General features: G+C 49.3%; 1 protein-coding gene across 1 annotated transcript in view; it reads right to left on the bottom strand.

Moving 5' to 3' along the window:
* Nucleotides 1-24,243, bottom strand: part of tns1b (tensin 1b) — an 816,333-nt gene that overhangs the window by 346,442 nt on the left and 445,648 nt on the right. The window contains exons 5-6 of the mRNA XM_087988578.1: nt 11,952-11,993; nt 2,778-2,827 (exon numbers count right to left, since the gene is read on the bottom strand). Of these exons, the coding sequence (XP_087844704.1) occupies nt 2,778-2,827; nt 11,952-11,993 (92 nt within the window). The remainder of the gene's footprint in view (nt 1-2,777; nt 2,828-11,951; nt 11,994-24,243) is intronic.

Raw genomic sequence — 24,243 nt, 5'->3', positions numbered from 1 at the left:
GTGTGGGTGGGGTGAGTGGTGTGTGTAGGTGAGTGGGGTGTGTAGGTGGGGGAGTGAGTGAGTGTGTGGTGTGGGAGTGAGTGAGTGTGTAGGTGGGGGAGTGAGTGTGTGTGTAGGTGGGGGTGAGTGAGTGTGTAGGTGGGGGTGAGTGTGTGTGTAGGTGGTGTGGTGAGTGGTGTGTGGTAGGTGGGAGTGAGTGAGTGTGTAGGTGGGGAGTGAGTGAGTGTGTAGGTGGGAGTGAGTGAGTGTGTAGGTGGGGGAGTGAGTGAGTGTGTAGGTGGGGAGTGAGTGAGTGTGTGAAGGTGGGGGTGTGGAGGTGTGTAGGTGGGGTGTGAGTGAGTGTGTAGGTGGGGGTGGTGGTGTGTGGTGGGGGTGAGGGGTGTGTAGGTGGGGAGTGAGTGAGTGTGTGGGTGGGGAGTGAGGTGTGTGTAGGTGGGGTGTGAGAGGTGTGTAGGTGGGGAGTGAGTGGTGTGTGTAGGTGGGGGTGAGTGAGTGTGTAGGTGGGGGTGAGGGTGTGTGGTGGGGAGTGAGTGAGTGTGTTGGTGGGGAGTGAGTGAGTGTGTGGTGGGGAGTGGTGAGTGTGTAGGTGGGGGAGTGAGTGGTGTGTGTAGGTGGGGAGTGAGTGGTGTGTTGGTGGGGTGTGGTGAGTGTGTAGGTGGGGAGTGAGTGTGTGGTGGGGGTGGTGTGTGGTGTGTGGTGGGGGTGTGGTGTGTAGGTGGGGTGTGAGTGGTGTGTAGGTGGGGAGTGAGTGAGTGTGTAGGTGGGGAGTGTGTGGGTGGTGGTGGGGGTGGTGGTGTGTTGGTGGGGTGTGGTGAGTGTGTAGGTGGGGGTGTGAGTGTGTAGGTGGGGGTGAGTGGTGTGTGGTGGGGGTGGTGGTGTGTAGGTGGGGGTGAGTGGTGTGTAGGTGGGGTGTGTGTGAGTGTGTAGGTGGGGAGTGAGTGGTGTGTAGGTGGGGAGTGAGTGAGTGTGTTGGTGGGGAGGTGGTGAGTGTGTGGTGGGGGTGGGTGGTGTGTAGGTGGGGGTGAGTGGTGTGTTGGTGGGGGTGGTGGTGTGTGGTGGGGAGTGTGGAGTGTGTAGGTGGGGAGTGAGTGGTGTGTGTAGGTGGGGAGTGAGCTGTCTGAGATGGGGCCTGCTCAGTCTCTGAGCTGTTTCCCAGTGTCTCTGCACACAGTGCCCAGTGTCTCAATGCCCTGGGAATGCCAGTGTCCCTGGACTAGGGTCAGGGGGCAGCGTGCAGGCCCCTCACAGCCAGGGCCCAGCTCCAGCCCCCCACACACAGGCCTCCCTGCCGACCGAAGGCACAGTCAGTGGCTCTCAAAGTTGCAATGGCTCTGAGGCCTCTCGTTGATTCGGATACAGCTTTCACCAAAACCTGATATCAATCAGCGTCTGCCACGCTCCCCCTCTGGGTTCACCTTATTAACGTTTTGGGGGAGTCGTTAAAGGCAAGACCATAGGACCTTATCAATCAAAAACCAGGGTAATTGTGTGAGTGATGGAGTGGGGCCTGCAGTCTGGAGGAGAGGTTAGCCAGTGTGTTAGAGACAGGAGGAAGATGCCCACATGACAGTGAAACTACAACTTCAGGACAATTGGAGAATGAAGGAGAAATTGGAAAATCAAAAGGTGACCCTCCCGTTAGCAGATTGCCGAACACGGAGCTGTTGAGAAGATTCAATCGCATCAGTTTGTTCTTCCAAGAGACTAACTCAGTGACTCACACAAACTGTTCCTGAGTCCTGATTGCATCTGTGTGAAAAAGGGCAGGAAAATCATCCTCAGCTCTTCCTGATGTTCATATCAGGGATGTGTTCCCACTAAGACAATATCCCAAGAGTGTTAAAGGAGTAAGCTGTCTGCACCGTGGGGCTAATGACAGGGAGAGTAAACGCGGAAAGCCATCCATTTACTTACAGAGTTTTTGGAATAAATCAAGGATGGATTTCAGTTTAGCTAACCTAAAGATTGGTTAAGATAGTTCAGAGGAGACCTGACTGGGGTCAGACGTTTAGCTAAACCCCTCCCCAGGAGTCTGGGCAATACACAATCTCGTCAGGAGGCAGGTTCAGTTTGTGAGACTTCCAGAGCAGAAGAGTTGGGTTTAAAACTGGCAGCTTATTAAATCAGAGAAAGCCACATCAGTGTAGAAGCTCACTTTGGTAAAGACTGATCGGCGTGTCCCCACAGTGCAGGGCAAAGAAACCACCAGGAATCAAACAAAATATTCTAGGACTGAGAGTTGAGTCTCTGTAACAGGTCGAGTCGGGAAAGGGGGCCAAGTGTAATGTTGCTGTGTATTTTACACACTTCAGTATCTCGGCGGCTCTGCCTTTTTTTCTTTCTTTTGTATCGTACTTCTGTTCTGAAAATCTGCAGCCTCACGACTGAGATCCAAAACAGATAAAAATGGAAAAGTTTATGATCTATCAAGCCCGATTTCACTCTGGCATTTAACTTATCTAGATGACCATCAGATCACCTGGCCACATGCAGACACAGAAGCACAGCACGTAGAATGACAAGACATTAACAGCTACAAACCCATTTACACTCACTGTCATACCCAGAGGGACAGGAACATAGCCACAAACACAGGGACACAGACAGACAAATGTATTTGCCTCCTTAGCCCAGGAGCCCGGAAAGACAATTCATTCTGAGTGTGCCCAGCTCCCCAAGAGCAGACCAAGCCTGAAACCTTCTGGTCAGTGAGGTGAGAGCATACTGAACACACAGCAAATCACTGGGAGCAGACTTTCAGACACAGTGTTCCTTACCGGGAGGGTCTGTGTCGCGATGGGAGACTCTTGGTCGATTTGTTGGAGCCCTACAGTCCGGAACGAGAGAGAGAGAGAGAGAGAGAGGTTAGCACCACATTCATCACACCCACACTCCTACCTCATTGCTGTTAAGGTCAGAATCCAATTTATCCAACATCCAGGGCATTGGGAACTGGTCACGGAGCAGCAGAGACTCCCGGAGTGACATCACACACTGCTGCCACTCACTTTTTCTTAAAGTCACTACAGTGTGGAATCAGACCATTCAGCCCAACAAGTCCATACCAACTCTCTGAGGGGTAACCCACCGAGACCCATCCTACCCTACCCCTGTATATCGCACGGCCAATCCCTGACCTGCACATCTTGGGACTGTGGGAGGAAACCGGAGCACCCGGAGGAAACCCACGCAGACACGGGGAGAACGTGCAAACTCCACACAGTCAGTCGCCTGAGGGTGGAATCAAACCCGTATCCTTGGCGCTGTGAGGCTGCAGTGCTAACTACTGAGCCAGCGCATCACTCTGAATCATTGGCTCACTGTTCCTGTACTTTTGTCAGCCTCTTTGCTCAGATTCTCAGGAAGGATTTAGATACAACTCTTTCTGCTACAGCTGTCAAAGTACAGGAGCAGGGATGATCAGCCATGATCATACTGAATGGTGGAGTGGGACCAATGGGCTAAATGGCCTGCTCCTGCTCTCAATATTTCCATGTTTTCTTAGTCATTCCCAGGACGTGGGCACCATTGGCAAGGCTGGTATTTAGGGCCTGCTGTTGGTTGCTCTGTGGGGAACTGCTGGGAGCAGGGGTCTTACTTCACTCCTTCAGATACTCACGTTGGCTCGGGCCCGGAGTTAGATCCTGACCAGAGACAAGCACAGGAGGCCCTACCCTTTCATGTCAGGTTTCTAGGATAACTTGACAGCTTCCCAGTCATGTTTTCTAAAGCTTGGAGAAAGTGAGGGCTGCAGATGCTGGAGATCAGGGTCGAGAGTGCGGTGCTGGAAAAGCGCAGCAGGTCAGGCAGCATCCGAGGGGCAGGACAATCAACATTTTGAGCATAAGGTCTTCACCACATTTACTAAAACTGGCTGGGTATTTTTATTGTATATTCACAAATAATTCTCAAATTACAGCCAGAACCAGAAACTGAACTGGACTAACCACATAAACACAGCATCTGCAGGAACAGGTCGGGGAGTAACTCCCCTCCTGACTCCCCCAAAGTCTGTCCACCATCTACAAGGCCCCAGTCAGGAGGGTGATGGAATACTCCCCACTTGCCCCGGATGGGGGCAGCTCCAACAACACTCAAGAAGCTCAACACCATCCAGGACAAAGCAGCTGCTTGATTGGCACCACATCCACAAACACCCACTCCCTCCCCCACCCACACTCAGTAGCAGCAGTGTGTACCATCTACAAGATGCTCTGCAGAAACTCACCAAAGACCCTCAGACAGCACCTTCCAAACCCACACCCACTTCCATCGAGAAGGACATGGGCAGCAGATACATGGGAACACCACCCCCTGCAAGTTCCCCTCCCAGCCCCTCACCATCCTGACTTGGAAATATATCACCGTTCCTTCAGTGTCACTGGGTCAGAATCCTGGAATTCCCTCCCTAAGGGCATTGTGGGTCTACCCACAGCACATGGACTGCAGCGGTTCAAGAAGGCAGCTCACCCCCACCTTCTCAAGGGGCAACTAGGGACGGGGTAATAAATGCTGGGACCAGACAGTGACACCCAAGTCCCACGAATGAATTAAAAAAAAAATGCTGTGCTCAAATTTGAGCTCCCTTTCTCTGGATCGTTCCACCTGCAAGACAGGAACATCCTCTCGATGTCAGGCTGGGAACATACTCTTTGCTCTCTCAGGTTTTCGGATTGCACGGGAGGCAGCAGGACCACACCCTCTGAGCGGGGCTCCCTCCCCCTGACGGGGGGTGTCCCCGGTGTCACCGAGCTAACAGCAGGCCAGCCCTTAACATGCTCACCACCTCCTGAACCTAATCTTCTGGAGCTCCCAGGATCTCACAAGGAGGGGCACCATCTGAACCAAGCCACTGGTGCAACGGCTGAGGGGGAGTTCAGAGATCCCCGTTCTGCTAGCACAGTCAACCTTCATCACTGACTATCCCGGGCTCCCACTACCTTTCCTGCTTTCACCCATTCTGTTTCTGTCAATCCTTGTTTATTCCGGGAGATCTGGCTGAGGCAGCATTTACTGTCCCAGTTACCCAGGGGGCAGTAAAGAGTCACCCATATCGTTATGGTGTCACATGTCCCCAGACCAGGTAAGGACGGTGGTTTCATTGATTATTTCAATTCTCTGACCTCCCTGTACCAGAGGGAACACTCCTTCTCCTCACTTCGACACTCAAGGTGCTGTTACGATTCAAACCCGTCCATTACATCTGACCCTTTAATCCTCCCTCTTCCCCCCCCCCCCCCCCCCCATCACCTTCTCCACATTCAGTGAGGTCCCTACCTCCCCCACGGTCCAGGTGGATGCCTGGTCACTGGGTGTCTTTAAGACAGAGATCAAGAGCAGGGTAACAAGGGGGAGCAGATTGAGATCGTCACCCAGAGGGTTGTGGATCGGTGGAATTCCCTGCCCAGTGAAGTGGTTGAGGCTTCCTCATTAAATGTAATTAAGGCAAAAACAGATAGAATTTTGAACAAAGAAGGAATTAAGGATTATGGAAAAGCACAGCAGGTCAGGCAGCATCCGAGGAGCAGGAGAATCGATGTTTCGGGCAAAAGCCCTTCCAGAGGTTATGAGGCAGGGAGCCTCCAGGGTGGAGAAATAAATGGGAGGGGAGTGGGGCTAGGGGGAAGGTAGCCAAGAGTACAATAGGTGAATGGGGGTGGGGGTGGAGGTGATAGGTCAGAGGGGAGGGTGGAGTGGATAGGTGGGAAGGAAGATGGACAGGTAGGACAGGTCATGGGGACAGTGCTGAGCTGGAAGGTTCGAACTGGGGTGAGGTGGGGGGAGGGGAAATGAGGAAGCTGTTGAAGTCCACATTCATGCCCTGGGGTTGAAGTGTTCCGAGGCGGAAGATGAGGCGTTCTTCCTCCAGGCGTCTGGTGGTGAGGGAGCGGCGGTGAAGGAGGCCCAGGACCTCCATGTCCTCGGCAGAGTGGGAGGGGGAGTTGAAATGTTGGGCCAGGGCGGTGTGGGTTGATTGGTGTGGGTGTCCCGGAGATGTTCCCTAAAGCGTCCTGCTAGGAGGCGCCCAGTCTCCCCAATGTAGAGGAGACCACATCGGGAGCAACGGATACAATAGATGATATTAGTGGATGTGCAGGTAAAACTTTGATGGATGTGGAAGGCTCCTTTAGGGCCTTGGATGGAGGTGAGGGAGGAGGTGTGGGCACAGGTTTTACAGTTGAAGGTAGCAGGGGAAGGTGCCAGGATGGGAGGGTAGGTCGTTGGGGGGCATGGACCTGATGAGAGTCTCATTCATGATGAAGAGCTTATTCCCGAAATGTCGATTCTCCTGCTCCTCGGATGCTGCCTCATCTGTTGTGCTTTTCCAGCAACACACTCTCGACTCTGAACTCCAGCATCTGCCATGCTCAATGTCTCCGAATTAAAGGTTCTGGTGAGAGGGCGGGTAAGTGGATCTGAGTCCATGAAAAGGTCAGCCATGATCCTATTGGCTGGTGGAGCAGGCTCCAGGGGTCAGACGGCCTACTCCTGCTCCTATACTTTACCGTCTACTTTAAACACCACCTCATCAGGTCCACAATGCTTTGGGGCTCTGAGCTTTATAAATGCAAATCTCATGGGGAGGCAGTGGTGATGTTACTGGGCCAGTAATCTTTCAGGGAGTACAGGTTCAAATCTCACCTCAGCCGTGATTGCAATTGTGATTCACTTCATCAATCTGCAACATACTGTTCACCTCAGAGATGCTGAGTGTCTGTGAGTGTCAGTGAGAAGCCCATCTGGGTCAGTAATGCCCTTTAGGGAAGGAAACTGGCACCCTTCCCTGGTCTGGCCTACACGTGACTCCAGACCCACAGCGATGACTCTCTGAAGGCACTCAGTTTCGGGGACGATTGGGTGACATGTGCACATCGGGGCTTCTCAGTCACATCGACATGGGCTTGCTCTGCTTGGCATCTGGAGAGAAGGGGAACGCTTCTACAAACAAAACTAAAGTCACCATAGCTAAAAACAATGACTGCAGATGCCGGAAACCAGATTCCGGATCAGTGGTGCTGGAGAGCACAGCAGTTCAGGCTGCTCCTTGGATGCTGCCTGACCTGCTGTGCTCTTCCAGCACCACTGATCCAAAACTAAAGTCACCATAGTCCTACTCTCCCGTTAAAGAGAGAGAGATAGAGAGAGAGCTGGTAGCAGTTTAAACTGAAGGCCGTGATGCCTCAGGACGAGGGGAGAGGTAAGAAGGAGCATCCTTCACAGTATCCTCAGCTGGGGCTGCTATTGAACCCATACTGTTGGTGTCTCTCTGCATCAGCCATCCAACCAATGGAACTAACTGACAGCTTATATTGTTATTCATTCTTAGAATCCATGTGTCATTGGCTGGGCCCAGCATTTATTACCCCGTCCCTAGTTGCCCCTTGAGAAGGTGGGGGTGAGCTGCCTTCTTGAACCGCTGCAGTCCATGTGCTGTGGGTAGACCCACAATGCCCTTAGGGAGGGAATTCCAGGATTCTGACCCAGTGACACTGAAGGAAAGGTGATATATTTCCAAGTCAGGATGGTGAGGGGCTCGGAGGGGAACTTGAAGATTTTCCAAGTACCTGGAGTCTTGTTTGTGATCTCAGTTCTTTCACCCAAAAGGGACAGATAATGAGGGCAAAGATGAATTTTTCCCAAAAGAACACAGGTCTCAACACCATCGCCTCCCAGTCCAGCCCAAACCCCCTCCCTCCCACAAACCAACATCTAACACTTCCACCCCCGCCCCCCCACCCGCCCCCCGTCCCCAGGTCCCTGGGCTCTGTCTGCCGCAGGGTCCAGCTGAATGGTTTCTCTGGAAACTGTCACAGGTTGCAAACAGGATACTGTAAGGGCACAACCCCAAGTGCAAATTCAAACATCAGCCCCACATGAAACCACGGCACTGGATAAATCCTTACAATTAGGGATCAGAAAACTTCTGCAAGCTTCCCAAACTAAACAAGCAAACTTTTCAAATCAATTTGCCCAGAACGCAATCAGAGGAAATATTCCAACTTCCAAGATGTTTGGCTCAGTGTCACCTCTCTCCAGATTTTCCTGTCCCTCTCATTATTAACACACCCTCTCTCTCCGTCTCTCTATCCCTTGAAGTTACAGTTTCTCTGGCTTTCCCGCTATCTCCTGATCCTATCTCGCTCTCTCTCTCTCCCTTCTGGCTTTCCTTTTGCAATTCCCTGTCACACTCCTCCCTTTTCCTTCCTCTCCACACTCTCCTCCTCTTCACCTTTCCCCGTTCCCCCACCACCCCACTGTCCCTCCGTCTCTCTCTCTCTCTCTCTCTCCCTCTCACTCCGACCCCTCCCTCAGTACCTGAGGCAGACTGCGCCAACTCCATCGCCAGGACATCGCAGTCTCTCTGTGATTTGTGCTTCCAGACCCCAGGGATCCAGTAGCTGCTCGAGCCAGGGGCTGTTAGATTTCAGAACTAGTCACTGATCATCGATCACGGTTAACAAGCCTGGAGCTGTCTTCAACAAAGTTGACACATTTACTTCATGACGTTGAACAGTTTCTGCTCTCTTGTTTCCCATTCCTTCCTTCCCTTGAGGTTAACTGTGAGACCACAACATCGACACACACCCTTTGCCTCTCTCTCGCTGTCTGACAGCTCCAGTCAGCAGCCTCTCAGCTGATACCACTCACAGCTGCCTCATACCTCTCCCTCTCTCTCTCTCTCTCTCTCACTCTCCGGCTCCCAGAGAGGATCAGTAAAGCAACCCTTAACCCTTTCACTGCTCACTGGACACTGCAGCCATTCTCAGGCCAGTGTTGGACAAAACAGAGCCTGCTGAACCAGAGAGAACCCGCCAAGGTCTGGCCACAGCTATAGACAACAACAACGTAGACATCAGCTGAGGGAGAGAAGGGACGGGGGACATGCCAGCGACAGGAGGGAGTGGGGGAGGGGAGGGTGGGAGGGAGTGAAGGAGTGAGGGAGTGAGGGTGTGAGGGAGTGAGGGTGTGAGGGAGTGAGGGTGTGAAGGAGTGAGGGTGTGAGGGAGTGAGGGTGTGAATGAGTGAGGGAGTGAGGGTGTGAAGGAGTGAGGTTGTGAGGGTGTGAGGGAGTGAGGGTGTGAGGGAGTGAGGGTGTGAAGGAGTGGGGGAGTGAGGCAGAGAGGGAGAGAGGGAGTGAGGGAGAGAGGGAGTGAGGGTGTGAGGGAGTGAGGGTGTGAGGGAGTGAGGGAGTGAGGTTGTGAGGGAGTGAAGGAGTGAGGGTGTGAGGTTGTGAGGGAGTGAGGTTTTGAGGGATGAGGGTGTGAGGGAGTGAGGGAGTGAGGGAGTGAGTGTGTGAGGGTGTGAAGGTGTGAGGGAGTGAAGGAGTGAGGGAGTGAGAGTGTGAGGGTGTGAAGGAGTGAGTGAGTGAAGGAGTGAGGGAGTGAGGTTGTGAGGGAGTGAGGGTGTGAGGGAGTGAAGGAGTGAGGGTGTGAGGGAGTGAAGGAGTGAGGGTGTGAGGTTGTGAGGGAGTGAGGATGTGAGGGAGTGAGAGTATGAGGGTGTGAGGGAGTGAGAGTGTGAGGGAGTGAGTGTGTGAGGGTGTGAAGGTGTGAGGGAGTGAAGGAGTGAGGGAGTGAGAGTGTGAGGGTGTGAAGGAGTGAGTGAGTGAAGGAGTGAGGGAGTGAGGTTGTGAGGGAGTGAGGGTGTGAGGGAGTGAAGGAGTGAGGGTGTGAGGGAGTGAAGGAGTGAGGGTGTGAGGGCGTGATGGTGTGAGGTTGTGAGGGTGTTCGGGTGTGAGGGAGTGAGGGTGTTTGGGAACTGGCTCTCCCGGATCTCTGGAGCCCTGTCCAAGGAAGCCCATTGTGTTGTCCGGTGCCTCCCACACGCATTGGGAAAGTGCAGGGCGGCTGCTCCTATCCCACCTCGAGATACCTCTTTGTTCATGACTTTGATTAGATTACATTACATTACAGTCTGGAAACAGGCCCTTCGACCCAACAAATCCACACCGACCCACCGAAGCGAAACCCACCCATACCCCTACATTTACCCCTTACCTAACACTACAGGCAATTTAGCATGGCCAATTCACCTAACCTGCACATCTTTGGACTGTGGGAGGAAACCGGAGCACCCGGAGGAAACCCACGCAGACACGGGGAGAATGTGCAAACTCCACACAGTCAGTCGCCTGAGGCGGGAATTGAACCCGGGTCTGTGGCGCTGTGAGGCAGCAGTGCTAACCACTGTGCCACCGTGCCACCCACGATGACTTTGTGACTGGGTTCATTATGGCGTGTGATTCTGGAGAAGGGGGTAATGTTCGCAGTCCTCCCTTTCGTTAGTTCATTTGCAGGTTGTGGATGTCGCTGACTAGACCAGTGCCCAGAGGACAGTAACAGTCAGCCACATGGCTGTGGGTCTGGAGTCACATGGAGGCCAGGCCAGGTAAGGATGGCTGTTTCCTTCCCTGAAGGACATTGGTGACACAGATGGGGTTTTTCCAACAATGAACAATGGATTAATGGTCATCATTAGACTCTTAATTTCAGATTGCTTTTATGTGAAAGCAAATCCTACCAAACCTGGACAGCGTTCAAGCCCAGGTCCCCAGAACATTTCGTGGGTCTCTGGATTAATAGTTTAATGAGAACAGTCTCTTCCCCTTGCAGCCTCCACCCAGTATCTACTGTCTCAGTCATACCCCCCGGGTCCTCCAATATGCTTCGGCTGGTCCTGGTGACGTAGAACAAGGAACTGTACAGCCCAGGGACAGGCCCTTCGGCCCACCATGTCTGTGCTGACCATGATGCCATTCTAACCCCTTCCCATCTGCCGGCATGTGGTCTATATCCCTCTATCCCCTGTGTCTGTGCCTCTGTCTAAATGCCTCTTTAACGTTGTTATTGTATCTCCTTCTCCCCCCTCCCCTGGCAGCGTGTTCCAGGCTCCTCCCACCCTCTGGGTAAAAAGCTTGCCTCACACATCTCCTTTAACCTATCCCCCTCTCCCCTTAAACCTATACCCCCTAGGCATTCCCACCCTGGGATAAAGACTCTGTGTATCCACCTGGTCCAGGCCTCTCATATTTTTATAAACTTCTATCAGGTCATCCCTCAGTCTCGCAAAAACAATCCAAGTTTGTCCAAAAACTAAATATTGGAGATCACAGCGGGTCTGGCAGCACCCCCAGAGAGACAGCAAGCTTACATTTTGAGTCTCAATCACTCTTCATCAGTCATCTAAACATGAAGTGTTAGTTCTCTCTCTCTCCGTGGATGCTGTCTGACCCGCTGTGATCTCCAGCACTTGTTGTTTTCCATTCCTCATAACTAAAACCCTCCAGACCAGGCAATGTTCTGGTAAACCACTTTTGCACCCTCTCCAAAGCCTCTACATCCTTCCTGTAATGTGGGGAACAGAAATGCCCACAGAAATGCCTCACAGCGCCAGAGACCCGGGTTCAATTCCCACATTCTCTGTGTGAATGTGTTTGCACATTCTCCCCGTGTCTGCGTGGGTTTCCTCCGGGTGCTCCGGTTTCCTCTCACAGTCCAAAGATGTGCAGGTCAGGGTGAATTGGCCATGCTAAATTGCCCGTAGTGTTAGGTGAAGGGGTAAGTTTAGGGGAATGGGTCTGGGTGGGTTGCTCTTCGGCGGGTCAGTGTGGACTTGTTGGGCCGAAGGGCCTGTTTCCACACTGTAAGTAATCTAATCTACTCCAAATGTGGCCTGACTAAAGTTGGCTTCACCTTGAGGTGGGTGGCTCTATCTAATGGCACCACATTGTCATGCAGTGTCTTAACGACTTGAGAATTTCAGGAAACCCTGCTCAGCTTTGTTGCTTTTGATAAAGACACCCGTGTTTAACGGGTTACTGTTGGTGACACAGAGGCAGAGGACAGATTCAGTGTCTCAGGTAAACTCCTCCCCATCCCCGTACACATGCAGGTCCCATTTCTGTTTAGAAAGGAAAGAGAGAAAGAAGGTTTCCATCGATTTGTACTCACAGTGCTCTCTACATGGTTCACTGGGATAATCGCGCTGGATGGCTGCAAATATAAAAAAAAACAAAAGAAGTTACATACCACGGGTGAGACAGCACAGGGAGAAATATTCGACGGTGAGAAATGAAACAGTGAGATAATGGGACAGCTCAGGGTGTAATTTTGATGCTTGGTGTGGAGCTGCAGGGACGGACCTCTGAGGGAGCCAGGTGTGACCCTGAGCAGAGTGAGCTCAGTACAGCATTAATCAGGATTGGCACAGAGGTAGCGCACAGCCGTGCACTTCACCCCTTGAAGGGGCAGCGCTCTAAAAGCTTGTGATTTCAAATAAACCTGTTGGACTATAACCTGGTGTCTCATGTAATTTCTGACTTTACTTAAGTGCACATGGTATTCGGATCAAGGTTAATGAATTAACAGAAGACCTCGATATTAAGTGAATGGGGAAAGACTGTGAAAAGTTACGAAACACAGGGATTGGGGAATCCTCATACATAACTCAGAAAAAGCTAGCATCCAAGTTCAGGGAGTAACAGGGAAGGCAAGTGGAATGGTAGCCTTTATTTCAAACAGAATGAAATATAAAAGTCAGGAAGTTTTGCTAAAACTGTATAAAGCTGGAATGCTGTGGACAGTTTTGGGGGGGTGGGGGGGGCCTTGTCTAAGGAACTGGCACTGGGGGCAGTGTAGAGAGGGTTCACTTGGCTGAGCCCGGGGATGGACGGACTGTCTTCTGAGGAGAAGTTGAGTAGATTGGAGCTGTATTCATTTGAATTTAGAAGAATGAAAGGTGATGTTATTTATATATATATATATGACTCACAGGGGCCTTGAGATGGGGGATGTGGACAGGCTGTTTCCCCTTGTGGGAGTCTACGGCCAGAGGGGCATCATCTCAGAGTAAGGAGTCACCCCATTGAAGACAGAGATGGGGAGGGATTCCTTCTCTCCAAGGGGGAATGAATCTGTGGAATTTTTTTACCACACAGCGCTGTCAAGGCTGGGTCATTCAGAATATTCAAGCCTGAGACAGACAGATGCTCAGCTTGGAGGGATTCTAAGGGAAAGGAGGGTAATAGGGAAAAGGCAGGAAAGTTGAGTTGGGGATTTTGTAAATTCATTCATTCACTGGCTGGGCCCAGCATTTATTCCCCGTCCCTAGTTGCCCCTTGAGAAGGTGGGGGTGAGCTGCCTCCTTGAACCACTGCAGTCCATGTGCTGTAGGATTCCCTAAGTGAGGGAATTCCAAAACATTGAATGCTTTCAAGAATGAGTTTGATATAGTTCTTAAGGGCTAAAGGGGTCAAAGGGCATGGGGAAGGAAGTAGGAATGGGGACTGAGTTGGATGACCAGCCATGACAGCCATATTGAATGGCAGAGCTGGCTCAAGGGGCTGAATGGCCTCATCCTGCTCCTGTTCTCCACATTTTTGTGGTAAACTCCCAAAAGGGACACTGAAAAAGGCAGAATCCCCAAAATATCAACATTATAAAAAAAGGCTGGATAGGCTGGGACTTCTCTCACTGGAGCGTAGGACGTTGAGAGGTGTCCTTATAGAGGTTTATAAAACCATGAGGGGCATAGATAAGGTTAACGGTTGGTGTCTTTTCCCTAGGCTGGGGGATTTCAAGACTTAAGGGGCACATAAATATGGTAAGAGGAGAAAGATTTAAGAAAGACATGGGAGCAATTTTTTTAAACAGATAGTCACTTAAGTGTGAAGTGAACTTCCTGAGGAAGTGGTGGACACAGGTACAGTTACAGCATTTAAAAGACAATTAGATAATTACATGAGTAGGAAAGGTTTGGAGGGATATGGGCCAGGAGCAGGCAGGTAGGACGAGTTTAGTTTGGGATTATGTTCGGCACGGACTGGTTGGATCGAAGGGTCTGTTTCCGTGCTGCATGTCTCTGTGATCCACAAAGTCCCAGTTATGTAAACAGCCCCAAGGTTTAATGAGGATGCTGCTAAAGTAGTCGCCCCAGGAATTGTGTATTATCGTAGTGTTAGTGGACTGCGAGACACAACAGAGACTGTGAACTATATTCAAAGCTCCTGGGATTGTTGATGGATTGTGGATGTGTTTCAGGATCGGGGGGTTGTATACATCACATGTACGTGCACTTTCATTGGAGGAGGGGTCTGAGGGTGTCTTACAGAGTTGGTGCTGGTCTCTCAACCACCCAGTACTTTGCTTAGTAACCCCAGAAGCACGACCATGAGCCATGTTATGAAGGTTGCTGCTGTTATGGAGATGAGAGGGATAGTAATTGGTACAGACAGCACCAATTAACCAGCGATAAATTATCATGCATGCTCAAAGCTGTGGCAGATGGGCTTCAACACTGAGAGGAATGAGGTCATCTACTTTGATCCCAAACTGGATTCTAGTATAAAAAGCTAACTGCACTGGAGATCCAAAGAGATTGAAGGGATCGAGTAATAACAAACAACACAATGTTATGGTTGGAGTGAAGAAAAAACATGAAAATAGCTCAGGGGGCTTGATAATGGCTAGCATCTGGGCACTTCCCATAAAAAGGACTTTCTAAATTAATTGATAGGAGGTGGGTGTTGCTGACTAGGCCAGCATTTATTGCCCAGAGGGTGGTTAAGATTCAACTACATTGCTGTAGGTCTGGAGTCACGTGTAGGCCAGACCAGGTAAGGATGGCAGATTTCCTTCCTAAAGGACATTAGTGACCCAGATGGATTTTTCCAACAATAGCTTCACAGTTTTTAATTTTTATTGAATTCAAATTCCACTCGCTGCTGTGGCAGGATTTGAACAGACCCCCAGAACATTACCCAGATATCTGGTATACTACCTACGATAATACCACTAAACCGTCACTGCATGTGGAAGGGGTTTACTCAGCGGAATCCAACCACGTAACATGTTTGAGCGCTGGATTTATGATCTGGGCCTGTATTCTCCAGAAAATAAAAGGGAAGTTGTTAGAATAGATGGTTCTCACAGAGTCTCAGACCAAGGGGCCATGACCAGAGCCAACTCATTTCGGAAAGTGAACAAAAAGCTTCTTCACCCAAAGGCTGGTTGACACGAGGACCTCTCCCTCTCAAAAACACAGATATTGACTCAATTCATTATTTCAATTGAATTCAATGGGAGTTTACTGACTGGCCAATGGATGAAGGCAGGTTAAGATAGATCAGTGATGATCTCACTGGGATAGAAAAGCCTCAAAGGGAAGCCCCTGTTCCCACATCCCCAGCACACAGTCATCCCAAATACACCATCACCTCAATGTATACAGTGACCCCAATATACACAGGCAGCCTTGTATACACATGGACCTTATTATACAGTGACCCCAATATACACAGGCAGCCTTATATACACATGGATCTTATTATACAGTGACCCCAATATACACAGGCAGCCTTATATACACATGGACCTTATTATACAGTGACCCCAATATACACAGGCAGCCTTATATACACATGGACCTTATTATACAGTGACCCCAATATACACAGGCAGCCTTATATACACATGGACCTTATTATACAGTGACCCCAATATACACAGGCAGCCTTATATACACATGGACCTTATTATACAGTGACCCCAATATACACAGGCAGCCTTATATACACATGGATCTTATTATACAGTAACCCTGATATACACAGGCAGCCTTATATACACATGGACCTTATTATACAGTGACCCCAATATACACAGGCAGCCTTATATACACATGGACCTTATTATACAGTAACCCTGATATACACAGGCAGCCTTATATACACATGGACCTTATTATACAGTGACCCCAATATACACAGGCAGCCTTATATACACATGGACCTTATTATACAGTAACCCTGATATACACAGCACCCCCAATAGACACAACGATCCCAATACATTGACCCCAATATACACAGCACCCCAATATACCCTCAGGGAAGGCAATGGCCTCGTGGTATTACTGCTGGACTGTTAATCCAGAGAGCCAAGTCACGTTCCTAGGATCTGGGTTCAAATCCTGCCACAGCAGATGGTGAAATTCAATGGTGGCATTACCGTTAGACTGTTAACCCAGAGGCCCTAGTCATTTTCTGGCGATTTTGTTTCAAATCTTGCCATGGCAAGGATAAAAATCTTGAATTAAAAGTGTAACGAGAACTATGACTTTTAGCATGGCACGGTGGCACAGTGGTTGGCACTGCTGCCTTACAGCGCCAGGGACCTGGGTTCAATTCCAGCCTCGTGGAGTTTGCACATTCTCCCTGTGTCTGTGTGGGTTTCCTCTGGGTGCTCTGGTTTCCTCCCACAATCCAAAGCTGTGCAGGTCAGGTGGATTGGCCCAAGTTAAATTGCCCATAGTGTTAGGTGCATGAGTAGGGGAATGGGTCTGGGTGGGTTACTCTTCGGAGGGTCGGTGTGGACTTGTTGGGTCAATGGGCCTGTTTCCACACTGTAGGGAATCTAATCTAATCATTCACAGCACCCCAATATACACGGTGACCCCCAATATACATTGGCCCCAATAGACATTGACCCCAATATACACAGCGACCCCAATATACAGGGAGAAAGTGAGGGCTGCAGATGCTGGAGATTAGAGCTGAAAATGTGTTGCTGGAAAAGCGCAGCAGGTCAGGCAGCATCCAAAGAACAGGAGAATCTCCTGCTCCTTGGATGCTGCCTGACCTGCTGCGCTTTTCCAGCAACACATTTTCAGCTCCGACCCCAATGTACAGCATAACACCATGATGTGCAGCAACCCTAAACTCACCGTGCCACCAACTTGTACAGCGACCCCAATACACAGAATGACCTCAACATAGAGTAACCTCAGCACACTCGGAGACCTCAGTAGACCATCACAACTCAATTGGGAAGGGTGCCCTAATAACTGAGTCCCACTCTTCCTCAGGTTTCATCATCAACAGGAAAATAACTCCATTGTAAACAAACACAGTCGTCAACAAATAGAAAATTTGCATTATTGATGCTGTCGGGGCCAGTTCATTCAAGAAAGAGCTAGATATGGCCCTTGGGGCAAAAGGGATCAAGGGGTATGGGGAGAGGGTGGGAACGGGATACTGAGCTTGCATCATCTGCCGTGATTCTATTGAATGGTGCAGGCTCGAAGGGCCGAATGGCCTACTCCTGCTTCTATTTTCGATGTTTCTATATTTACTGCTCTGCAACTTTAATGATACCCCTTTAAACCCCCAAACAAACACACAAATTCATTCACAAATAAAACAGGCAACAAGCAAACACTATGTGAAAGAGTGTATACAGGGAAGAGGGGACTTTATCAGAGCCCACACCACAATGTGGAGAGCTGTTCCTCATACCTCTTTTAATTTTCACCACAATAACACAATGTTAACTGCAGAGTCATGGTCGATCTACAATCCAATTACCGATCAGTTGAATCTAGGTCTTTTCCTACATTCCAACTACATTGCGTTATAATAAGGGAATTAGTGAAGCAGGGATGCAGATTGTAAAAGAACTTGAACAGTTCACATATCACCTGATCATGATTCGGAGGTGCCGGTGTTGGACTGGGGTGTACAACGTTAAAAATCACACAACACCAGGTTATAGTCCAACAGGTTTAATTAGAAGCACGAGCTTTCAGAGCACTGCTCCTTCATCAGGTAACCATCAGACAGAGGGTGGTGGTGGAGGGTTGTTTTTCAGACTGGAGGCCTGTGACCAGTGGAGTGCCACAAGGATCGGTGCTGGGTCCTCTACTTTTTGTCATTTACATAAATGATTTGGATGCGAGCATAAGAGGTACAGTTAGTAAGTTTGCAGATGACACCAAAATTGGAGGTGTAGTGAACAGCGAAGAGGGTTACCTCAGATTACAACAGGATCTGGATCAGATGGGCCAATGGGCTGAGAAGTGGCAGATGGAGTTTAATTCAGATAAATGTGAGGTACTGCATTTTGGGAAAGCAAATCTTAGCAGGACTTATACACTTAATGGTAAGGTCCGAGGGAGTGTTGCTGAACAAAGAGACCTTGGAGTGCAGGTTCATAGCTCCTTGAAAGTGGAGTCACAGGTAGATAATAGACAATAGACAATAGGTGCAGGAGTAGGCCATTCAGCCCTTCGAGCCTGCACCGCCATTCAATATAATCATGGCTGATCATTCCTAATCAGTATCCTCTTCCTGCCTTATCTCCATAACCCTTGATTCCACTATCTTTGAGAGCTCTATCCAACTCTTTCTTAAAAGAATCCAGAGAGTGGGCCTCCACTGCCCTCTGGGGCAGAGCATTCCACACAGCCACCACTCTCTGGGTGAAGAAGTTTCTCCTGAGCTCTGTCCTAAATGGTCTACCCCGTATTTTTAAGCTGTGTCCTCTGGTTCGGCACTCACCCATCAGCGGAAACATGTTTCCTGCCGCCAGAGTGTCCAATCCTTTAATAATCTTATATGTCTCAATCAGATCCCCTCTCAGTCTTCGAAACTCAAGGGTATACAAGCCCAGTCACTCCAGTCTTTCAGTGTAAGGTAGTCCCGCCATTCCAGGAATTGACCTCGTGAAACTACGCTGCACTCCCTCAATAGCCAGAATGTCTTTCCTCAAATTTGGAGACCAGAACTGCACACTGTACTCCAGGTGTGGTCTCACCAGGGCCCTGTACAGCTGCAGAAGAACCTCTTTGCTTCTATACTCAATTCCTCTTGTTATGAAGGCCAGCATGCTATTAGCCTTCTTCACTACCTGCTGTACCTGCATGCTTGTCTTCATTGACTGGTGTACAAGAACACCCAGATCTCTCTGTACTGCCCCTTTCCATAAATTGATTCTATTGAGGTAGTAGTCTGCCTTCCTGTTCTTTTTACCAAAGTGGATAACCATACATTTATCAACATTAAACTGCATCTGCCATGCATCTGCCCACTCACCTAACTTGTCCAGGTCACCCTGTAATCTCCTAACATCCTCATCACATTTCACCCTGCCACCCAGCTTTGTATCATCAGCAAATTTGCTAATGTTATTGCTGATACCATCTTCTATATCATTAACATATATTGTAAAAAGCTGCGGTCCCAGCACTGATCCCTGCGGTACCCCACTGGTCACTGCCTGCCATTCCGAAATGGAGCCGTTTATCACTACCCTTTGTTTCCTATTAGCCAACCAATTTTCAATCCAATCTAGTACTTTGCCTCCAATACCATGCACCCTAATTTTATTCACTAACCTCCTGTGTGGGACTTTATCAAAACCTTTCTGAAAGTCTAGGTACACTCCATCTACTGGATCTCCCTCGTCCAACTTCATAGTTACATCCTCAAAAAATTCAAGAAGATTAGTCAAGCATGATTTCCCCTTCATAAATCCATGCTGACTCTGTCCTATCCTGTTACTACTATCCAGATGTGTCGTAATTTCATCCTTTATAATAGACTCCAGCATCTTTCCCACCACTGAGGTCAGACTAACTGGTCTATAATTTCCTGCTTTCTCTCGCCCACCTTTCTTAAAAAGTGGTATAACATTAGCCACCCTCCAATCCTCAGGAACTGACCCCGAATCTATTGAACTCTGGAAAATAATCACCAACGCATCCACGATTTCCCGAGCCACCTCCTTCAGTACCCTGGGATGCAGACCATCAGGCCCCGGAGACTTATCAACCTACAGACCTAACAGCTTCTCCAACACCAAATCCTGGCAAATATAAATTCCCTTAAGTTCAGGTCCTTCAGCCACTGTTACCTCAGGGAGATTGCTTGTGTCTTCCCAAGTGAACACAAATCTGAAGTACCCATTTAATTCCTCTGCCATTTCTTTGTTCCGAGTAATATATTCCCCTGTTTCTGTCTTCAAGGGCCCAATTTTTGTCCTAACCATTTTTTTTGCCTTGCACATACTTAAAAAAGCTCTTACTATCCTCCTTAATATTCTTGGCCAGTTTACCTTCGTACCTCATTTTTCCTCTGCGTATTTCCTTCTTAGTAATCCTCTGTTCTTCTTTAAAAGCTTCCCAGTCCTCAGTTTTCCCACTTATCCTTGCTATGTTATACTTTTTCTCTTTTAACTTTATATGTTTCTTTACTTCCCTCTTCAGCCACGGCCGCCCATGCCTCCTCCTGGGATCTTTCTTCCTTTTAGGAATGAACTGATCCTGCATCTTCTGCATTATACACAGAAATATCCGCCATTGTTCCTCCATGGTCATCCCTGCTAAGGTATTGCACCATTGAACTTTGGCCAGCTCCTCCCTCATAGCTCCATAGTTCCCTTTATTCAACAGAAGTACTGTCACTTCCGACTGTACCCTCTCCCTCTCAAATTGCGGATTGAAGCTTATTGTATTATGGTCACTACTTCCCAATGGCTCCTTCACTTCGAGGTCACTGACCAATTCTGGTTCGTTACACAATACCAGATCCAGAATTGCCTTCTCCCTGGTCGGCTCCAGCACCAGCTGCTCTAAGAATCCATCTCTGAGGCACTCCACAAAGTCTCTTTCTTGTGGCCCAATACCATCCTGATTCTCCCAGTCTACCTGCATGTTAAAATCCCCCATAACAACTGTAGTAACATCTTTGCGACAGGCCAATTTCAGCTCCTGATTTAACTTACATCTGACATCCAGACTACTGTTTGGGGGCCTGTAGATGACTCCCAAGAGGGTCTTTTTACCCTTGGTATTTTGAAGCTCTATCCACACTGACTCCAAATCTCCTGACTCTAGGTGCCCCCGCGCAAGGGACTGAATATCATCCCTTACTAACAAGGCCACCCCAGCCCCTCTGCCCGTCAGTCTGTCCTTACGATAGCACGTGTAGTCTTGAATATTCATTTCCCAGGCCCTGTCCACTTGAAGCCACGTCTCAGTTATCCCCACAATATCGTATCTGCCAATTTCCAAAAGAGCCTAAAGCTCATCCATCTTATGTCTAATGCTTCGTGCATTCATGTATAGTATTTTTAATTTGTTACTGCTCTCACCCTTCCCATCAACCCTTATTTCACTCAACCTTACAGCATGATGCCTTTCCGAGTTTTCTGCCTCATTGATACAGTTGTCTTTCTTGACTTCTCTTGTTCTAACTTTCTCTTCAAATTCCTTTTTAAACATCCAGCTTGTCCCCTCCCCCCGCTACTTAGTTTAAATGTAGCGGTGTTGCAGTAGAAAACCTGCCTGCCAGAATACTGGTCCCCAACCTATTAAGGTGCAAGCCGTCTCTCTTGTAGAATTTATGTTTACCACAAAATATACCCCAGTGATCCAAGAACTTAAATCCTTGCTTCCTGCACCAGTTCCCCAACCACACGTTCAAGTCCATTATCTCCCTGTTTCTGGCCACACTAGCCTGAGGAACTGGAAGCAAACCGGAGATAACCACCTTGGACCTCCTGCTTTTCAGCCTTCTTCCTAGTTCTCCGAAGTCCCGCTGTAGTATGTTCCTCCTCTTCTTCCCGACATAGTTTGTGCCGACATGTACCACCACCTCTGGCTCTTCACCCTCATCCTTGAGGATTTCCTGCCCTCTGTCCGCGATGTCTTTCACTCTAGCACCAGGAAGGCAACACACCATCCTTAAATCCCGTCTGCTGCCACAAAAACCCCGGTCAGTTCCTCTCACGATGGAGTCCCCTATTGCCACGGCTCTGTGCGATGTCCGACTCTTCCGCTCTGCCTCTGCGGCAGCTTTTGATTGACAGACCTGGCTACCTCGCGGACTGGCAGTGCCATCAGTCTCTACTGTTTCCAAAAGCTTCAACTTGTTCCTGACAGGTACTTCTCCCGGGGTCTCTTGCACCTGTCTCCTCTCTGCCTTCCTCATCATTTGCTCTCTTCTGCTCTCTTCTGGCATGATTGGTGTAATAACCTCGCTGAAGGTCTTGTCCAGAAAGATCTCGTTCTCTCGGATGAGCCTAAGGTCCTTGAGTTCTTTCATCAGCGCTGCAATATACTCGGTCAATAGCTGAATGTGCACACACTTTCCACACATATACGAACCAGACACACCAGAGTCTAGACCAGATAGGATAGTGAAGAAGGCGTTTGGTATGCTTTCCTTTATTGGTCAGAGTATTGAATACAGGAGTTGGGAGGTCATGTTGCGGCTGTACAGGACATTGGTTCGGCCACTGTTGGAATATTGTGCGCAATTCTGGTCTCCTTCCTATCGGAAAGATGTTGTGAAACTTGAAAGGGTTCAGAAAAGATTTACAAGGATGTTGCCAGGGTTGGAGGATTTGAGCTACAGGGAGAGACTGAACAGGCTGGGGCTGTTTTCCCTGGAGCGAAGGAGGCTGAGGGGTGACCTTATAGAGATTTACAAAATCATGAGGGGCATGGATAGGATAAATAGACAAAGTCTTTTCCCTGGGGTCGGGGAGTCCAGAACTAGAGGGCATAGGTTTAGGGTGAGAGGGGAAAGATATAAAAGAGACCTAAGAGGCAACGTTTTCACACAGAGGGTGGTATGTTTATGGAATGAGCTGCCAGAGGAAGTGGTGGAGGCTGGTACAATTGCAACATTTAAGAGGCATCTGGATGGGTATATGAATAGGAAGGGTTTGGAGGGATATGGGCCGGGTGCTGGCAGATGGGACTAGATTGGGTTGGGATATCTGGTCAGCATGGACGGGTTGGATCGAAGGCTCTGTTTCTATGCTGTACATCTCTATGACTCTCTGTGTCGGTGAAATAGCTTCATAGCTGCATGTCAGGCCCCTTCGTGGTCACCTCATGTTTGCTGAGAGCTGTGTCCTGTATCATGGAGTCTGTGGACGGTAAAGATACAGCAAGAACATTCTCACTTGCCTTCCCAATGTGCTGACTGACGAGGCGATAGCAGCGCCACATCCAGAGATGGAACATGAAAATCTTGCCTCATTGTCCCACTCTGGGACGTGTGATTGAGCAGCGGGATGAGTTCACCCAGTGACTGTTTGATCCGGGTTGATGCAGTGAGCTTGTCACATGGGTCACACCCCATTTGCCATGTCGTCCCGACAAGGGCTGCCCGAGGGGATACAGCGGCTCATTGTCAGTGAAGACTTCTCCCAGTCAGCTCGACAACCTGAACCTGAGACTCAGTGCATCCATGTGAAGGGCCCTTTTCCTGCCTGCCTGTTAGAAACTTGCAAAAATAACCAGCCACTCAGATGGAGTCATCTCCAGTCCTGACAAACAGATCAGGGACCAGGGACCAAGGGAACATTGTGGGATCGAGCTGAACTGAAAACAACTAATGCTGGAGATCACAGTGGGACAGACAGCATCCATGGAGAGAGAGAGAGCAAACTAACAGTTCCTCTTCAGATAACTCTTCCTCAGAGCTGAAGTGAAGTGTGGAGGGGGTCAGCATTTATACTACGTTTGGAGGGGGGGGCGCGGGGGGTGTAAGGTGCTGATGAAGAAAGGATGTCGATAGTTCAGATCAAGTGATCAGAACATGAGAATGGCAGTACAATGGTGCGTCTACCTGTCAGACTGGGAAAGTCAAGACAGTCCCCACTGGGGTGGGGGGACATGGTGACAGAGAATGTAACAACTCAAGCTACAAAAAAAGGAAAGGAATGGGAGTGGGGCCATAATTTGAAGGTATTGAACTCAATATTAATTGCAGATGCTGTAAAGTGCCCTGTGAGCTGTGACTGCTGGATTTAGCCTGATTCTCACACACCCTTATAGTGAATCCTTGGCCAATCGACCACATCACAAGATGGACATTTTGCCCGTCCCACGCCCATATGTTCTTGGCATTATGGTGACAATGTGGCCCAGCTGAGAGCTTAGGGAACAAATCCTTGTCTTCCTTTGAAGAAACCGGGTCTCGAAATAGAGAGGTGAGCTCTGGTAGACCAAAGATGCCTGAGAGTGTCCTGACATTTCTCTGACCTTGTCAAGCCAAACTGCAATGTTTTTAATTCAATCCCCGGATGTGGACATCAGCACTTACTCCCCGTCTCTAATTATCCAGTGGGTGGTTCACAGTCAACCACATTGCAGTGGATCTGGAGTCACATGTCTAATGGAGATCAGGTCTAATGAAGAAAGGTTGAGAGAGCTAAGGCTTTTCTCATTGGAGTGAAGTCGGATGAGAGGTGACTTGATTGAGGTGTACAGGATGATGGGAGGCATGGACAGAGTGGACAGTCAGAGATGTTTTCCCAGGGCGGAAATGCCCATCACAAGGGGACATCATTTTATGGTGATTGGAGGAAGGTTTCGGGGAGATGTCAGAGGTAGGTTCTTTACACAGAGAGTGGTGGGTGTGTGGAATGCACTGCCAGCGGTGGGAATAGAGTC

Source organism: Chiloscyllium plagiosum, unplaced genomic scaffold, assembly GCF_037043375.1.
Source record: "Chiloscyllium plagiosum isolate Xiang-an unplaced genomic scaffold, Cpla_swu_hap1 HiC_scaffold_7, whole genome shotgun sequence".
Lineage (NCBI taxonomy): Eukaryota > Metazoa > Chordata > Chondrichthyes > Orectolobiformes > Hemiscylliidae > Chiloscyllium > Chiloscyllium plagiosum.
This window is presented reverse-complemented; position numbering and strand designations above follow the sequence as displayed.